Below are 17,310 nucleotides of genomic sequence, written 5' to 3' on the forward strand. Positions count from 1 at the left end.
ATCTCCTTACTTAGTAATTGGTCTGTTCAGATTTTGTATTTCTTTCTGATTTGGTCTTGGTAGGTTGTATGTTTCTAGGAATGCAGCCATTTCTTCCAGGGTGTCCAGTTTTTTGTCATATGAGTGCTCAGAGGAGCTTCTTATGATCCTTTGCATTTCCATGGGATCCGTTATTGTACCTCCTTTTTCACTTATAATTTTGTTAATTTGGATCCTCTCTCTCTTTTCCTTGGGAAGTCCAGCTAAAGGTTTGTCAATTTTGTTTGAAGGGTCAAAGATAGAACTCTTAGTTTGGTTAGTCTTTTCTATTGTTTTTCTATTCTTTATTTCATTTGTTTCTACTCTAATCTTTATCCTTTTCTTCCTTCTGCTGACTTTGGGCTTAGTTTGTTCTTCTTTTTCTAGTTACTTAAGGTGTAAAGTTAGGTGGTTTAGTTAAAGTCTTTCTATGTTCTTTTTTTTCTTTAAGGTTTATTTTAATGTTGAGGGAGAGAGACGGAGCGTGAGCAGGGGATGGGCAGAGAGAGAGGGAGACACAGAATCTGAAGCAGGCTCCAGGCTCTGAGCTGTCAGCACAGAGCCCAACATGGGGCTCAAACTCATGAACCGTAAGATCATGACCTGGCCCGAAGTCAGATGCTTAACCAACTGAGCCACTCATGAGCCCCTCTTATTTCCTTGACATGTGTGTTTATAGCTATAAAATTTCCTCTGAGAACTACTTCTGCAGTATCCCATAAGTTTTTTTTTTCCATTATTATTTGTCTCAAGATACTTTTTTATTTTCCTTTGAATTTCTTTTATGATCCATTAGTTGTTGAGGAAACTACTGTTTCATTTCCATGTGTTTGTGAATTTCTCAGTTCTCCTCCTATTACTGACTTCTAGTTTCATACCATTGTGGCCAGAGAAACACTTGGTATGATTTCAATCTTCCCGAATTTGCCAAGACTTGTTTTGTGGCCTGACATATGATCTACCCTAGAAAATTGTTCTGTGTGTGCTTGAGAAAAATGTGTATTCTGCTGTTGTTGGAAAAATGTGGATTTTTCTTAATGACCAGATATGAGGGCTGAGAGAGAAGCTATCTGACGCCAAGATGATGAATTACTTGGGAAACCAGGAGCCAGAGGGAAAGCAAGTGAAGAGAACTGGTTCCTGTTAAGACCCTCATTAGCCAGGTGATTTACACATGTCCTCATCACACCTTGCTTTTATGACAGAGGAAACTGGGGCTCAGCGGTTAAGTGACTTGCCCAAGGTCACACAGTAAGTGGCAGAACCGGGATTTGAAGCCAAGTCGGCCCAGTTCTGAAGGCCAAGTTGAGCCCCTTAACAGAGGGCTCAACAGCATCAGGGGATGGGCCGGTAATAGGCAGATGCTCAGTGGCTGGGTTCTGCCTTGAACAACTTAGATATTCCCTCAAGTCTCCCCCTGTGAATTCCACAAGGGAGAGAGTAAGAGCCAGGCCTACAGTGGTGATGGTTATCAGTGGATGTGCTTTTAACATGGTAATTAGCATGGGGGCATAATGAGCATGTGGTTGACAATTTCAGTTCCCCGGGGCAGGAGAGACTGGAGCCACAGACATCTAGCTGCAGTTACCATTTATTGAGATACATCACAGGCACAGACAGGGGAGGTGGGGTGGGTAAATTTGGAAAGGGATTGGGGGTTGGTGGGAGCCCGGGGAGGTTGAAAGGCCTTCGGGGACCATTCCCAACTTCCCTCCTTCCTCCCCCCAGCCTGTCCCGAGTGCAGAGCAGACAAGCAGAGGAACTGAGGGAAATCTAGCCTCCTCTCGGTTGTCAAAAGATCACTCCCAAAGCACTCAAATACATCACTCAAGATGGTAGCCTTAACCCCCGCCCCCCTCCCATCACATTGCAGAAGCAAGGAGAAAACCTGGGCAGATTTGAGCCTTCCCAAAATGCAGATCACGTGCAAAGAGTCTGGCATGCAAGTAACACTGGACCTGTGGTCCGGGGGCTGTTCCCGCTCCTATGGAGGTAGGCAGGGAGGGCAGCAGAGGTGCGGTGAGTAGAGCAAGGAGAAAACGGCAGGAGCCCCGCTTGCGAGGCTGGGCAGCTAATACCTCCGGCTGGACGTCTTGACCGTGGTGGTCTTCCGCAGGATAGAGGTACCCCCAGAGATGGGCCCTCCCTTGGTGCTGTAGCCCACACTGGTGCTGAACCCGCCCTTGCCAGCACCCCCACTCCCGCCCAGGGACATGCCACCCCCGAAGCCGGCGGCACCGCTTCCGCACACAGTGGTGGAGTTGCCAGTCACCGCTGCAAGACAAAGGGTCTGGGTGAGGTAGGGCAGCCGTGCTGGAGGAGGGCCGGGGACTTGGAGAAACCAGTGAGGGACAGCAACAAACGCAGGCCGTGGAGCCATGGAACACTGATGGAGAAGGTGGGGCGGGAAGCTCATTCTTTGGGAACCCCCCAACTGGTCTCCAGGGGCTCAGGCGGGGGGAACATGGGCTCCCGGCCAAGGATAGATTGAGTGGACTGAGCAGAGGACGGGGCTGGGCCTGGGGCAGGGGAAGGCAGCAAAATACTCACAAATGCTGACTGCACTGGGGCACTCTCCAGACATCCTGCAGAAGCAGAAAGACCAGGAGAAGGGTCAGGGGTCCCCGGAGCCCAAGCGAAAACCCTCTGTCTCCCCGACTCCCTCCTTCCCTCTCTCTGCCTTTACAATGGGTCAACTCAGTGGGTCATCTCTCGAGCCAGGGCCCGCAAGACAAGACCAGGAGACACGAGAAACACGTCGTGGCCCTTCCAGCCGCTGCTGCAGAGAAAGCAGAGCCAGGGCAAGCCAAGTGGCCCCGTCCTGCGCCGTCCTCACTTCCCTCTGCACACACACCACGGACAGCAAACAGCCCATGCCAAAAAACACCCAGTTTCTGGCTGAGGGGAATTTCTTTACATCTCGTGCCTTCCCAAGGACAGAGATGATTCATTTTTTCTCGAAGCTCCAAAGGTGGTGGCACCTGGTGTTGGAAGGAGAAGGCTCACTCTTACAGGGATTCCAGACACCCTAAGGATTACCAATGACTGTGCTAACCGAGGAAACGCATGGCAGAGGCGGTCAAGCTCTCCCCCAGGGCAGGGCTGGGAAGCCCTCTGAAGCAGGAGGGGCCCCCACCTGCTCTCCTCGCTCTCCAGCAACTTGCGGTAGGTGGCGATCTCCACATCCAGGGCCAGCTTGACATTCATGAGGGCCTGGTAGTCACGCAGCAGCCGGGCTAGGTCCTCCTTGGCCTGGTGCAGGGCCGTGTCCAGGTCCCCAAGCTTCTTCTGAGCATCCTTCAGCGCCAGATCCCCACGCTGTTCCGCTTCTGCGATGGCATTCTGCAGTTGCTGGCACTGCCCAGGGGAGGAGAGGGGTTGGGGACACCCTCCAGGGTCATCACATCCACCTCTCTGCCCTCAAACCAGACGTCACCATCCCCCACCCACCCCACCCACCCTGACTAACCGAGCTGGAAGGAAAGCAGAAATATTCCTCTGAGAGAAGAGATACTAATACACAAGCAGGGTCTTGTAGCACCACTGGGGAAGTCCTTACTGAAGTCTAACCTTAGCCTTTCCTGCTGCAACTCAACCCAGTGCCTCAAAAGAGACAAAATAAATAATGTAACCTCACCGTTCACCAGGTGCTTCACCCTGATACGGGGAAAAGTCCTTGCTTTTTTAGCCACGCCCTAAATGGAATCAGCATCTAGGACCTGAACACTTGAACCCTCAGCCTCCTGCTCTGACCCCCTGGACATGGGACCAACCACCTTGGAGGACGTTGTCCCAACTGCTCTACCACTAATATGCCATGTGACCTTCCCCAGGCCTCAGTTTCCTGTCCTGTAAAAGGAGTACATTGATCCAGTGTTTGAGTGTGTCCCATCCATCAGGAAAAGAGCAGCTCTGACCCCCTCAGCATGACAGTGAGAAGGTCCCCACCTCCGCCAACCCAGGCCTGACCCCCAGGCTCCCAGCCAAAGGCTCACCTGCTTCTTAACTGCATCCACCTCACCCTGCAGCCTCTGGACAGTGCGGGTGAGCTCAGCAATCTCGTTCTTAGTGTCCCGCAGGTTGTCCCCATGCTTCCCAGCTGTCACCTGCAGCTCTTCATACTAGAGACCAAAAAGGTGGCTGTTGTGAGCTGTCAGTTCCCGGCCCTCCTGGGTGACTAGGGGCCTGAGGAGGCTGGGTGTGTCTGGCCCCAGGCCTCTCACGATGGGGGATGTTCTGTGTCCAGTCCCAGCCCATACACCTGACCGGCCATTCTCCTCACCTTGGTCTGGTACCAAGCCTCAGCCTCAGCCCTGCTCCTCTGGGCAATCAGCTCATACTGGGCCTTGACCTCAGCAATGATGCTATCCAGGTCAAGTCTGCGATTGTTGTCCATGGAAAGGATGACATTGGTGTCAGACACGTGGGTCTGCACTTGGCTCAGCTCCTGCGGAAAAAGAGAGAGCTGCCAGCGGTGCCCCTGCTCCAGGCCCCCAGGAGACAGCTGAAGGGTGAAGGACGGGGTCCCCAGGTGGCATCAGGAGGCCTGTGCTCTGCCCCAGGCTCCAGCCTAGAAGGAAAAGCATCATTCTCCCCGGCTGTGAAATGGCGCTCTCATTTTGGTAAAGACATTTTTTTTTTTTTGTGCATTTACAAGTTTCCAAGAGATTAAAGAAGGGGAAAGAATGCATACTTACTGCCCTTAACCCTGGTGCCAGGCATTCAGCCAGCACGTCCACCAGTCCCTTTCATCATCAGAAAGCCCTGGGAGGCAGGCAAGGCCATGACTGGCGCACAGGGTGCTTTTGTCAAGTTGGGAAAAGTCTCCCCTCTGAGTGGAAGCAGCTGGTGGGGCCCAGGGAGCTGACCGTGGGCCTCATTCGAACCCCACTCTCCACTCAGCCAGTTAACAACCTGCAGCATCATTCACGGTGGTCCTGATGGAAGTTGGTGAGGAAAGAGTCTTGGAGAAGAGAAGTGACACATCCAAGGTCATCCAGTCCTGTCCTGGAGCCCAACTGGAACCAGTCAGTTGAGCGACAAATCCCAAATCGTTTCCTCTAGAATATACTGACATTTATAGACCTTGGTGATATTCTTGGACCCTTCCTGGGTTTCTAGGACCATCAACTTTGACATAGAAACAGGCATTTAAAGATGTCATGAACAGCAGCTTAGTTTCTGTGTTCTGGCTTTGGGTTCAACTCTATCGCTACACCATGTGCATTGGCTCCTAGCTGAGCTCTGCCTCCGTCTCTCCCATGGTCCTTCCTGCCCTGGGCTGCCAACAAACTGCCCAAACCCCAGCGCCAATCAAATATCTCATCCAGAGGCGCCAGGGTGGTTTAGTAGGTTGAGCATCTGACTCTTGCTTTTGGCTCAGGTCATGACCCCAGGGTCATGAGATCAAGCCCCACATCAGGCTCTGCACTGAGTGTGGAGCCTGCTTGAGATTCTCTCTCTCTCTCTCTCTCTCTCTCTCTCTCTCTCTCCCTCTTCTCCTCTCCCCCACTCACTCTATCTCTCTCTATAAAATTTTTTTAAAAATGTGGGATGGGTGAAGAGGAAGGGGTGAACATCCATGCTGCTCCCCAAACACAAGGTGCTCTATGCTGCCTCTGTGTCACTGTGCAGGCTGGACCCTGGCTAGCAGGCCCTTCCTGCTCTTCCTTTAGAATTCCTGCCCTTCCCTCAAAATTCGTCTCAAATCCCGTCTCTTCTGAAGCTCCCACAGCTCTCCCAGGAAGAATCAGGCTCAACCTGCCCCATATACCTTGTCTCTGTCCCAGCACGGCCTCACCACATGGTAACTGGAGATACAGGGCCCCCAAAGCAGGGACTTTGTCCTTCTGGTGCCATGTGGAAGCTACTCAGTAATATGTGTTAAATGAATAAGGGACCGCAAAGGAAAGAAACACTGAGCATGCAGACATGGGTCTTAGTAAGAAAGCCAATTGTTGTCCATTCAGAGAAGAGGGGGTGGGCACCGTTGACCTGGCCCAAAAGCAAAAAGAATCTAAGAGAGGAGAATGAGGAATCCACAAGCAATGAATGACCATCAGTGGTCCAGCAAGGAAAAAAGTGGGGAGGCACCTAGGAAATCATCATGATGGCACAGAACACTCCCCAACAAGTTCCATTCTGACAGGGCAGATGGAGATGTTGGAAGGAGAAAAACACAGCCATGGATGAGCCAGGGGAAATGCTGAGGCCAGTAGACAAGGGCTGTAGGTAAGCTCTAGTGAAAAGAACAGAGAGGCAGCATTGGACTAACCCAAAACACCAATAACTCAACTGCTACGTCATTTGCCTCTTTCCCATCAAAGAGAACAATCATCAACCTAGAAAGAGCAGCATTCTGGAGAAGAAATGGAAAACCAAGACAGACACAGAGAGTATGAGAGGCCTTGGCCTTGTTGGGGATCTCAGGGGTCCAGGCCAAAGGAGCATATCCTAGAAGGCCATGGCATTGCCAAGGGGATGAACACTCCCAGAGATCCATGAGAAATATGGAGAGTAGGACAGGTTCCAGAACCCCAGACACGGCAAATGTCCTCATCTTTGAGGGGATGATATTTAGACTTTCTCAACTTAAATTTGATGTCATCTTCCTATGAACCTCTAGAAATACAAAATATAAGTAAGAGGCAAGGAGCCAGCAAGACTTCCCTAAGGAAAGGCCAAGCCAAATGGATTTCACTTTCTACTATGGTTGTCTTACTAAAATGCTAAGGGACCATCACAGATATTGCTTGACCAACAACTTCTTGAACACAAGACAGAAAGATGTGGGCCAGATAATGATGTGGTCACCTAGATTTTACAGTAGCTGAGCCACTTGAATCATAAATTATTGATTGGTGGAGTGAGGTCAGCCTGGGAGAAAGGCACCACTGAAGGCCTAGGTCTTGCACTAGGACTCCGTTCTTGGCCCCATCTGCTTTAATGTGCTTACCAGTCACTTACACTGAAATGTTATCACCCCACTGAACTGAAAGTTGACCAGGTCCACAGAGAACCTAAAGCTGGGGCATCATCAATAAATATATCCAATTACCCAACTGGGTATCTCCAACATATGGATGGGGGAAATCAAGTTTCAAAGTGCCCAATAGTGTCTAGTTGCCCAGACAATGGGATGAAACCACAATGATATTTCACAGGAGAAATGGGACTCATTAACTCTTCGGTTACAAAAATTCAACGGCCAACTTCCTGTCTTTGGAAGCTGGAAGCAAACAGATACATACCTCACTTGGAAGCACTCATGTGAAAAACTCCAGGGTTTTTATGAAGGATCAAATATCGTGAAGTGACTTCTAAAGATGACACATAAACTAGTGCGACATTAGGCTGCAGGAATGCAAGTCTGTAACCGCCCTCCCTACCTCCCCTGTTTCCCAAAGTCTGAGATCAGAACCCTATTTCCTCAGCTTCTTCATATGCCACAGATGGCAGTCACCTAAGCATCCTGACCTCTAAAGTGCTGCCATATGAAAGACACATGCCACACGGATGTGTGCAGCCTGGAGGGCAGAAGCAGGGCCAATCAGGAGCAGAAGTGACGGGAAGAAGATTGAAGTCAGCTTTCTAATTTGATCAACAATGAAAATGCCTGCCCTAGAAAATAGTGAGTTCCCTGACACTAAAAGCATTCAAGTCGAGACTACATGACTCCTATCAGCGATGTTTGAGGAAGGGCTCCAGCATGGAGGGGAAGGGGGGCCACGAGGTCCCTTCCAAGTCTGAGTCTGAGATGCTAGGATCAACTCGGGTTAACTTCAGCCCTCTTAGCCTGGTCTTCAAAGCCCCTTGTTTCCTGGGACCCGGCCTGGATTCTACAATCTACCCACTACCCATACCTCAACTCCCAAGCCAACCTGGAATCTCCATCCCCTCTCTGTCCATCTCTGCTCCTCCAACCCTTGCTCCATTACAAATGCTCTAGAAGGAAAACGGTCTAACACAGGAATAAGAGTCAGACTTTGAAGAAGTCCAAGAACCAGGCTTTATTTCCAGCACTGCATCTAACTAGCTATGTAACCATGAGGAAGCTACTCTGAGCCTCAGTGTCCCTGACTATAAAATGGAAACAATAATGGTATCTATATTGTGGCTTTGTTGAGAGGATCATATAAAGCTTAGCCCAGTGTCTGACCCATCCTTAGCACCTGATACATGGAAGCCTGTATTAATTAAAGGCCCAGGTTCTATATTCCCTCAATTAAATTGCACTGGTGAATTCAGATCAGACCTGCGGGGGAATCCCCAATGCCATATGTAAATGTAATTGTCTCTGTCCATTGCCAACTCACCAGTTCATAGAGGTGGTTTAGGAACTCGAGCTCCTCGGTCAAGGTCCCTACTTTGCCGTGTAGATCCATCCGGCTCATGTACGCAGCATCCACATCCTGGGGGCAAGAGAGACAGCAGGGCAGATGCCTCAGCCCCCAGGACTCTCACCTCCCTCTGAGTCAGCCCAGCACCCTGGCAAGCCCAAAAACCACCTCCCCCACTCCCTGCCACCCTGCTCACCTTCTTGAGCACCACAAACTCGTTCTCCGCTGTAGTGCGCTTGTTGATTTCATCCTCATACCTGTTACACAGGAAGACTCAGGCCAGGCTCAGCCAGGTTCTGCCTTTTGGGACATTTAACCCACTCGGCTTTAAGCCCCGTTGGGTCCCACGTTATCTAAGAACACCTTTGAGAAGGAGTTCTGTAATACAACCCACCAGTGAAGAAACTTGGGGTACAGTCTTTAAATATTCCTGCCCCGCCCCCCTTTGAGGAAATGGACACAGAATTTGTGCAATAATATGGCGACCAAGAACAACTATCTCTTTGGATCAGAGCCCTGAGGAGGCTTTTATAAGAACAGGCAAAGATGTGTCCACAGTGGCTCATCTTTGCTTTCACTTTCAACAGACGGGACATCTTTTAAAACAACTAACTTCTCTCCAACTGCTTTTGCTGAGACTTGAAGGGTTAGAAATTGCCAGTATCGAGTTATTGGAAAAGTTATGAAAGATTGGGCCCTAAAATGACAAATATACATATCAACTGATCATAATATGTGAACTTTATTTGGGTCTTGATTCAAACAAACTGTATTTTTAAAACTTCGGACATGTATGGACAATTGGAAATTCATAATGAACGGACAGTCGATGATATTGAAGAATTACTCTTTTGAAAGTTTTAGGTGTGTGAGGTGTCTAGGTGGCTCAGTTGGCTAAGCGTCCAACTTCAGCTCAGGTCACGATCCCGCGGTTCATGATTTCGAGCCCCACGTCGGGCTCTGTGCTGACAGCTCAGAGCCTGGAGCCTGCTTTGGATTCTCTCTCTCTCTCTCTCTCTCTCTCTGCCCCTCCCCTGTTAGCACTCTGTCCCTGTCTCTCTCTCAAAAATAAAACAAACATTAATTTTTTTTTAATTTTAAAGTTTTAGGTGTGATTATGGCATTGTGTTTATGTTTTATTAAGTCAAGTTATGCAGATAGGCTCTATGAATATAGCCAGCAAATATTTGTGAATGGAATCACACGATGGCTGGGATTTGCTTCAAGACAATAAGGTAAGGGAAAAATCAAGTAGATGTAGAAATAAAACAAGATGGGCTACGAGTTAAGAATTATTAAAGCTGAGTAATGAGGACATAAATGTTCATTGCACTGTCCTCCCTACCTTAGAGTTTTTACAATGAGGAACAATACACAAGTAAGTGGGACAATTCTCCAGGACGCAATGGGTCCAGAGCCTGGACACCCAAGGGGAGTAGCTCTGTCCGGGCACTGCCCCGGGTGGGTCCCAGGAGCCTGGGAATGGGGTGATTTCCCACGCTGTCCCCTCCCCACCCCCACAAGCTCCCAGCCTGTCCAGTCCTCCTTACTTGCTCTTGAAGTCCTCAAGGAGATCCTGCACATTTCTCAGCTCTGAGTCCAGCCTCCCCCGATCGCTCTGGAGGCTGTCCAGCTGCCTCCGCAGGTTGCCCAAGTAGCTCTCAAAGAGGGGCTCCAGGTTGTTCCTGGTGACACCCGTGTTCTGGCCCTGCTCCTGCAGCAGTGCCCACTTGGTCTCCAGCACCTTATTCTGCTGCTCCAGAAACCGCACCTGAGCCAGAGCAAGAAGGGTGGTGGGCTGGTACCATTCCTCTGGCCCCAGGAGGGACCCAGGACTGGGCCCATCACCACCACCCATCCCCGACCAGGACATCACAGGGCCAGTGCAGACTACACATTGCCAAGGGGAGGAGTTCCTGAGAAAACATTCTTTGCTGGAAAAAGACAGTCCAATCCAATGACAAGACTCTAAAGAGTTAATAAACCATCAAAGCCCCAGCTCAGTCATTTGGTGGTTGGTGATGGTCAAGTCACTTCTCTCTGCATCTCCCTTTCCTACTTACACTGATTACACTGGACTAGATCAATGTTTGTGAACCCTCATTCTGCATCAAAATCAACTGTTAAAAATGCAGATGATGGGGGCACCTGGGTGGCTCAGGCAGTTAAGTGTCCGACTTCAGCTCAGGTCGTGATCTCGCGGTCTGTGAGTTCAAGCCCCGCATCAGGCTCTGTGCTAACAAGCTCAGAGCCTGGAACCTGTTTCGGATTCTGTGTCTCCCTTTCTCTCTGCCCCTCCCCCGCTTGCACTCTGTCTCTTTCTCTCTCAAAAATAAACATTAAAAAAAATTTTTTTAATGCAAATGCGTATATAGTGTATGTGAATGTATGTATGCATATATACAAACATGTATGTATGGACGTGTGGACACGCACACATATACAGAGAAAGCAAATGTGACAAAATGTAAACATTGGTGAATCTAAAGCAAAATAAGTCTGTCAGAGAAAGACAAGACCATATGATTTCACTCACGTGTGGAATTTAAGAAAAAGAACAAAAAAGAAAAGAAAATAGAGAGAGAGAGAGAGAGAGAGAGAGAGAGAGAGAAACCAAGAAAAAGACTCTTAACTCGAGAGAACAAGCCGATGGTTACCAGAGAGGAGGTGGGTGAAGTAGGGGACAGGGTCTGAGGAGGGCACTTGTCATGATGAGCACAGGGTGATGTGTAGAGCTGTTGAATCACTATACTGTTCACCTGAAGCTAATATAACACTGTAGGTTAACTGTATTGGAAATAAAATTAAATTAAATTTTAAAAATGGGTGCATCTGGGTGAAAAAATAGTTAGAAATATGTTGTACTGTGCTTGTAACTTTTCTGTAAATTTGACATTTTTTTTTAAATTTTAACTCTAGATGCCCAGTCCTATCTCTAAAGACTTAGAAGGGAGCTCAGGGGTGGGCTCTGGGGGGCTTCTCTGCCCGGCCGGCAGGGACAACCACACAGACCACGTCCTAGACTGTGATGCTGAGAGCCTGGGAGAGGTTTTTGCTTGTCTGACCTCTGGGACAGTCCCACAGGAGGACCAAAAGTCACTAGGGGAGAAGGTGAGGAGGTGGGCGGAATAGCTTGCTTCACCTTCCACCATCTGGTTTCTCCAGGTCCCACCTCCACAGCACCCCAGGCCCTAAATCACATGGCCTGGGAACCATGCATCAGGTGCACCTGCCACGAGCGGTGACAGGGCCTCTTAATGCCAAGGACCATAGGACCCATGAACCTGAGTTTCAGGCCCACCTCTGCCTCCAAGTATCCGTGTGAGCCTGGGGAAATCTCTTGACCCCTCTAGACTTCTGTTTTCTCTTCTTTAAAATAGACACAATATCACCTATTCTGATTCCTCATGGGACACTAGGTTTCACGTCAGAAAAGGACATGAATGTTCTCTGGGAACCCACACATCACTGAACCAAGGTGTGGCCATCTGCCATGATTTTCCCCATCATGGTCCCTCTACCTGGGGGGTTGGAGTAGAAGTAGACGATACAGTGAAATGGACCTGAAAATGCCGGAGGGCAGTACAAGAGCCACGTGGTCAGCCTGGAGGCCAGGGAAAGAGTCAGGACGCCCCCGATCTGGAACAGACCAAACTCTATACCCCTAGCTCTGGTGACCACCCTCTTCACCATTCATCCCCACTTGAGCTTCTTGGCCAGAAGAGCAAGTGGGAATAGAAGAGAAAGGTGACTTCTCCCAGGACAACCCCCTCTATCACGCCCAATCACATCTTTGTCCTTAGGCCTTCTCCAAAACTGAGAGAACAGGAAACAGATGGGGCTCCTTGGATAACATGTGTGACCTTTGAACCAGTTTTCCCAGCGGTGAAATGACAAGAGGCAATAAGGACCACCCTGTTAAGAGGAGTAGTGAGGACAGTCTGCCCCTTCACTGTGTGATAGGCTGCTGTGTGACCGTGTTAATGATGGCCAGAGAAAAGGCTGCACCACAGTCAAGGTGGGCTTGGCCGCAGACCTCCTGAGCAGAATTGAGATTCACCTGAGCAATGACAGTAAGATCCAGAAGACTGTCTCCAGCCATCCACGTCTGGGCATCCCAGGCGCAGGCGGGAGAGCTCTAAAAGTCATTCCATCAACCCCGCCACACTGCACATGGACTACATCAGCCTCTGCCCAGCCCACCCTCTCTTAGGGACCCTGCTTCTACTCCAAGGGCCCCTCCCGGCCTCCTTCCACCCAGGCTCACCTTGTCAATGAAGGAGGCGAACTTGTTGTTGAGGGTCTTGATCTGCTCCCGCTCCTGGGTACGAACCCGCTGGATCTCCGGGTCTATCTCCACGTTGAGAGGGGTCAGCAGGCTCTGGTTGACAGTGACCTCCTGGATGCCTCCGGGAGGACAGGCAGGCCCGAATGTCTGCCTGCCGGCGCCCAGGCCCCCATAGGCCCCACCGCCAAAGCCGAAGCCCCCCGGGGCCCTCCCTGAGGAGGCCCCTCCAGCCACACTGACCGAGATGCTCTTGCTGCCCCCCAAGTTATAGAGGCTTCGGCTGCCAAAGCCCCCCTTGCTGGGGCCACAGCGGGTTCCCCCAGCACTGCCACTGCTCCGGGACACCGTCACCGAACTGAAGCTGGTGTGGGCCCGGGACCCGCCTCCTCCACCTGCAGAGTTAGAGCTAAAGCCTCCTTTAGTGGAGTATGTCTGCCGAGACATAGAGGACCTCATGGCTGTCAGAGGGGCCGGAGCACAGGCTGAGAGAGCTGTGAGGGAACGCAGTGAGCTTCTGTGACACTGAAGGGCTTTTTATCTTTTCCCGGTTGGGCTGGCTCCTGGGCTCCACAGACACTCCTGCCCCATTGCCCCAGGAAGAGAGGGAGGGGCCCCGGGGGCCAGGGGAGTCCCCTCTCCCCCAGTGGGAGGGAGGGGCTGCCCAGTTATCACCTGTGCTCCAGAGCTGGGGCTGAGCCGAGACTGTGTGGGGCAGGATGCCACCTTCTCCCCCCCGGGGCTCTCCTGACTTGGAACAGGATGATACAGTCTCCCACGGCCACCCCCACCACCCAGTGGCTGGCTTGGTCTCCTCCTACTCAGCCCTGATGGCCGCCATCAATGGGGCTCTGTTCTGTGGGATTTGGCCCAGGCCCCTGTCGTAAGCCAAGGCCCCAGGGCCCATGGCTGCACAGGCGGTAAGGGAAGGAACATTGAGCAATGGGCTGGGGAGAGGGTGCCCAGGCCTGCTCCAGTCCCAGCCTCCCAACCCACGGCCTCACTGCCTCCTGGCACGTCCAGGGTGGGGGGCACAGGTGACAGAGCGGGGGCGGGAGCAGTCTGCTCTTCAGTCATACACGGGCAGATGGTCTGCTGGGTGGGGTCCCCGAGACCAGGGAGATGAGTGGGGAAAAGCACATTCTTCTAGGGACCGAAGAGAGATGGAGGGCTTTGACCATCACCTGAGACCCCCAACCCTCTGCCCTGCAGCTGAGCATCCCCAGAAGGGCCCAGCCACTTTGGAGGGGGCTGGAGGCCCCATTCGGACTGGACATAAGTACAGATCTGAGAAGTACGTGTCCAACAAAGACCACAAGAGGCCCACGGGGCGTCCCAACATTCTCATCTTCCCAGCCCCCAAGGATCCTGATGCTTGAATCCCAAGGGCTGGAGGCTTTTCAATCACTTCACACAGTCCCAGGCACAGCCCCAAAGGAAGACTTGGAGGTGTCAGCCGTTAGGACTGAGACAACGTTGAGGAGGTGACTTCAGAGATGTCCCTCCTCCCCCCTTGAGCTTTTAGCTGGAAAACTGGAAAATGGGCCCAGAGAGGTGAGAGAAACTCGCCTGAGGGAAGGAGCAGACACAGTGCTTGCCGTGCTTCTCCCACAGTGGCTGGGCAGGGAGCTGGGGCTGTGGCCACTTGTGTCCCCAGGATCCCAAAGGAAAGGACATGGCCTGCTCCACAGCCCAAGGAAGTCAGGCGGAGAGCGGGCCCACTCCAGGCCCAGGGGAGGCTGTGGGACTCTTTCCCAGGACCACTGTGAGAGGCTGCAAGTTAGGTCAAACCTAACACCCAGGAGGGATGGGGTGAAGGGCACTCAGAGAACTAGACCCTTACTGCCCAAGAGAGGCTCTTCCTCCCTGCTGGGAGCTCGGATACAAGGCACTGGGGCAAGCCAGGCTGGGACGGAATCCCCACTGAGCTGTGTGTCCTGGGGCTGCTCTCTCAACCTCTCTGGGCCTCCTTTGCCTCTTCCTATAAGCAGAGCCTGCAGGGAAAATCCTTTCAAAAAGCCTTGGCCAGCCATCCCAGGACTGAGCCATTACTTCCCACTGACCTTTGCCTGCAGTCCCCGAGGCTGTGATCACTTTCTCAGCCTCCTCTATCTCTCCCTGCAGGGGTGTGGGAGGGGGAAGGCAGGAGGGGATGCGGGGAGTGGGGCTTCTGGGGAAGGTGGGGAAGGGAGTGATGTCAGCTGTCTGAGTCAGGGTAGCCGGGGAGGTGGGAGTAGCGTCTGCTACAAACAAACATTCCACCACTCCCCAGGGACGACAGCCTCATGTCATTGACCTGGCACGCTGAGCCAGGCTTTGTGCTGAAAGCTGGTGACAGACAGCGGCACAGGCCGCCCAGGGCTTGTTCTCTGAGTTACTGCTTGGAGACATGCTCCCTCCTAGGCAGTGGGGGGGATGGGGGCTCACGGGTCCCAACCCAGCCACCGTTGGGACCTTCTTCTTGGGGCCTTGACTGTCCTCTCTGCTTTCATACTGAACACCCAAGCTTAGACCTTCTTTCTGTGGCTTAGGAATCGCTTCCTCCCCTCTGCTGCCGCTCCAACCAAGGGCTTCTGTGTCTGCAGACTGTCACCTGCCTGGGCCCCCCCCCCCACTGTGGCAGGACACAAGAGCAGAGGGGATGGCAGGCTGCCGCAGGAGGGACAAGGTAAGATGGCTGATGGTGTCAGCTGAGCACCCAACATAGGCCAGGCTGGGGACAGAGCGGTAGGAAAGATACGGGTGCCAGGCACCTGCGTGGCTCAGTCCATTAAGTGTCTGACTCTTGATTTTGGCTCAGGTCATGATCTCATGGTTCGTGGAGCTGGGCTCTGGGCTGATAGTGGGGAACCTGCTTCAGATTCTCTCTCTCCTTCTCTCAGCCCCTCCCCCTCAAAATAAATAAACTTTTTTAAAAAATTTTTTTAATGTTTATTTCTGAGAGAGAGAGAGACAGCGTGAGCCGGGGAGGGGCAGACAAGGAAGGAGACACAGAATCCGAAGCAGGCTCCAGGCTCTGAGCTGTCAGCACAGGGCCCAATGCGGGACTGGAACCCACGGACCGCGAGATCATGACCTGAAACGAAGTCGGACACTTAACCAACTGAGCTACCCAGGTGCCCCTCAAAATAAATAAACAAACTTTAAAAAGAAAAAAAAAGGAAAGATACGGGGTAAAGAAAACACTTGCTGCCCTTGGGAGCCCTCATACAGGGATAGGACTTTCTAAACTAACAGCAATGGTTCTTATAATCAGCATTTACTGAGCACTTCCTACGTGGCAGACACATCAGTGCAGTAACACATCTCACGTCCATGATGGGTAGGCTCCGTCCACCTCCTTCCTGCCCCAGATCAGTCATCTACCTTCTAGACCCTTGTAGGTTGCTCCCTTGCTCTCCGGCTTCCAGGTGGGTTGGCCAAGGCAGAGGGGATGGGGGGCGGGAGGCGGGGTCAGTAGGAGATCTGGGAGAGAGGAAGGGAGGACTGGTATTTCTCCCCAGCCTCTTCCATGATTATGGCTTCTTCCAAGTGATGCCCCCAAGAGTCCCTGCTCCTGTCTCATCTGTCACTCCTTCCTCCTGTCTTTCGGCTCTACACCGGGTGGCCTCCTCACCCTGGTTCTTCCAGGATTGTCCTTATTTAGCACTGAAAGCCCCACGTCTTGGAAAAAGGTTCAGTCCTGGACAAACCACTAGCCTCGCTACCTCTGGGGATGGCAGTGGCTTCCCACTGCTCCCAGCCTCTGGGCCCCTCCATCCTTTCTGTGTCCTTAGCCACGCCCACACCTCCATAGGTACTCCTTTCATTAAAGTCCATTTAGCCGACCTTTTAGGTGAATTTCGTTTCCTGCTGGGACGCCAAATGGCACGACCCTCCACCAGCCCTGTGAGGTAAGCGCTGTTATTAATCTCTTTCCACGGATGAGGAAACTGGAGAGGTTCCACAGCTTGGTCAAAGTCATACCACTAGTAAGTGGCAGAGCTGGGACGCAAGCCCAGGAATCCTGGCTCCTGAGCCGTGTACCCCCAACCCCTATCTCCCTTAAAGAAGGCTCAAAAGCTTCCTTCTCAGACATTTTCAGTGGAGAGATCCACAGGTCTGAGAAAAGGGCTGACCTCCCCTTAAAACTGGGACGGGGGTTGGGGAACGGCCTGACTTCCTGTGGCCAAGACCACGGAGTTTGGTGTTAGCCACATGCGGAGGGAGGAGACAAGAGGAGCCATGCAGGAGCTGACGGGCTGCTGGGGTAGGGGCCCGGGTGGAGAAGGTGACCCTCCCCACCGTCTTAGCACCTGGCCCTGATGCCCACACTCCTGGCCTCCTGCAGAGCTTCCCACGGAAGAGGGAAGAAGACTTTTCCAGTCTCATGTTCAGACAGGCCCGGTGGTGGGATGAGAGTCAAGAGGTAAGGGGATGGGCTGAGTTTCAGTCCCAAGTGCCCACCAGAGCCCCCCTGCACAAGCTGAGCAGCTGGTCCCCATCCTGGGTGCAGGAGAAGAACTTGCCCACGGGTTCCAGGCTAATGGGAAAACCTGGGTCCCAGGCAAGAACCAGACAGAGACAGAGCCAAGGATAGCTACGGGTACAGCCAGGCTGGGCCGGGGACAGAAAGGGTCTGGCGCATTCAGACTGAGGGAATTAGAGAAGGTTTCCAGGAGGAGAAAA

At 52.0% G+C, this 17,310-nt stretch overlaps 1 protein-coding gene across 1 annotated transcript; it reads right to left on the reverse strand.

The window, feature by feature from the left end:
• Positions 1–1,592: 1,592 nt before the first annotated feature.
• KRT79 (keratin 79) lies at positions 1,593–13,101 on the reverse strand. The gene is made up of 9 exons (XM_030321483.2): positions 12,625–13,101; positions 9,908–10,128; positions 8,554–8,614; positions 8,334–8,429; positions 4,301–4,465; positions 4,014–4,139; positions 3,155–3,375; positions 2,569–2,603; positions 1,593–2,292 (listed from the first exon to the last, which is right to left on the reverse strand). Exons 1-9 carry the CDS (start codon positions 13,099–13,101, stop codon positions 2,090–2,092), a joined length of 1,605 nt encoding a protein of 534 aa, XP_030177343.1. The 3' UTR covers positions 1,593–2,089.
• Between the last annotated feature and the right edge of the window lie 4,209 nt (positions 13,102–17,310).

Source organism: Lynx canadensis, chromosome B4, assembly GCF_007474595.2.
Source record: "Lynx canadensis isolate LIC74 chromosome B4, mLynCan4.pri.v2, whole genome shotgun sequence".
In the NCBI taxonomy this organism is placed as follows: Eukaryota; Metazoa; Chordata; class Mammalia; order Carnivora; family Felidae; genus Lynx; species Lynx canadensis.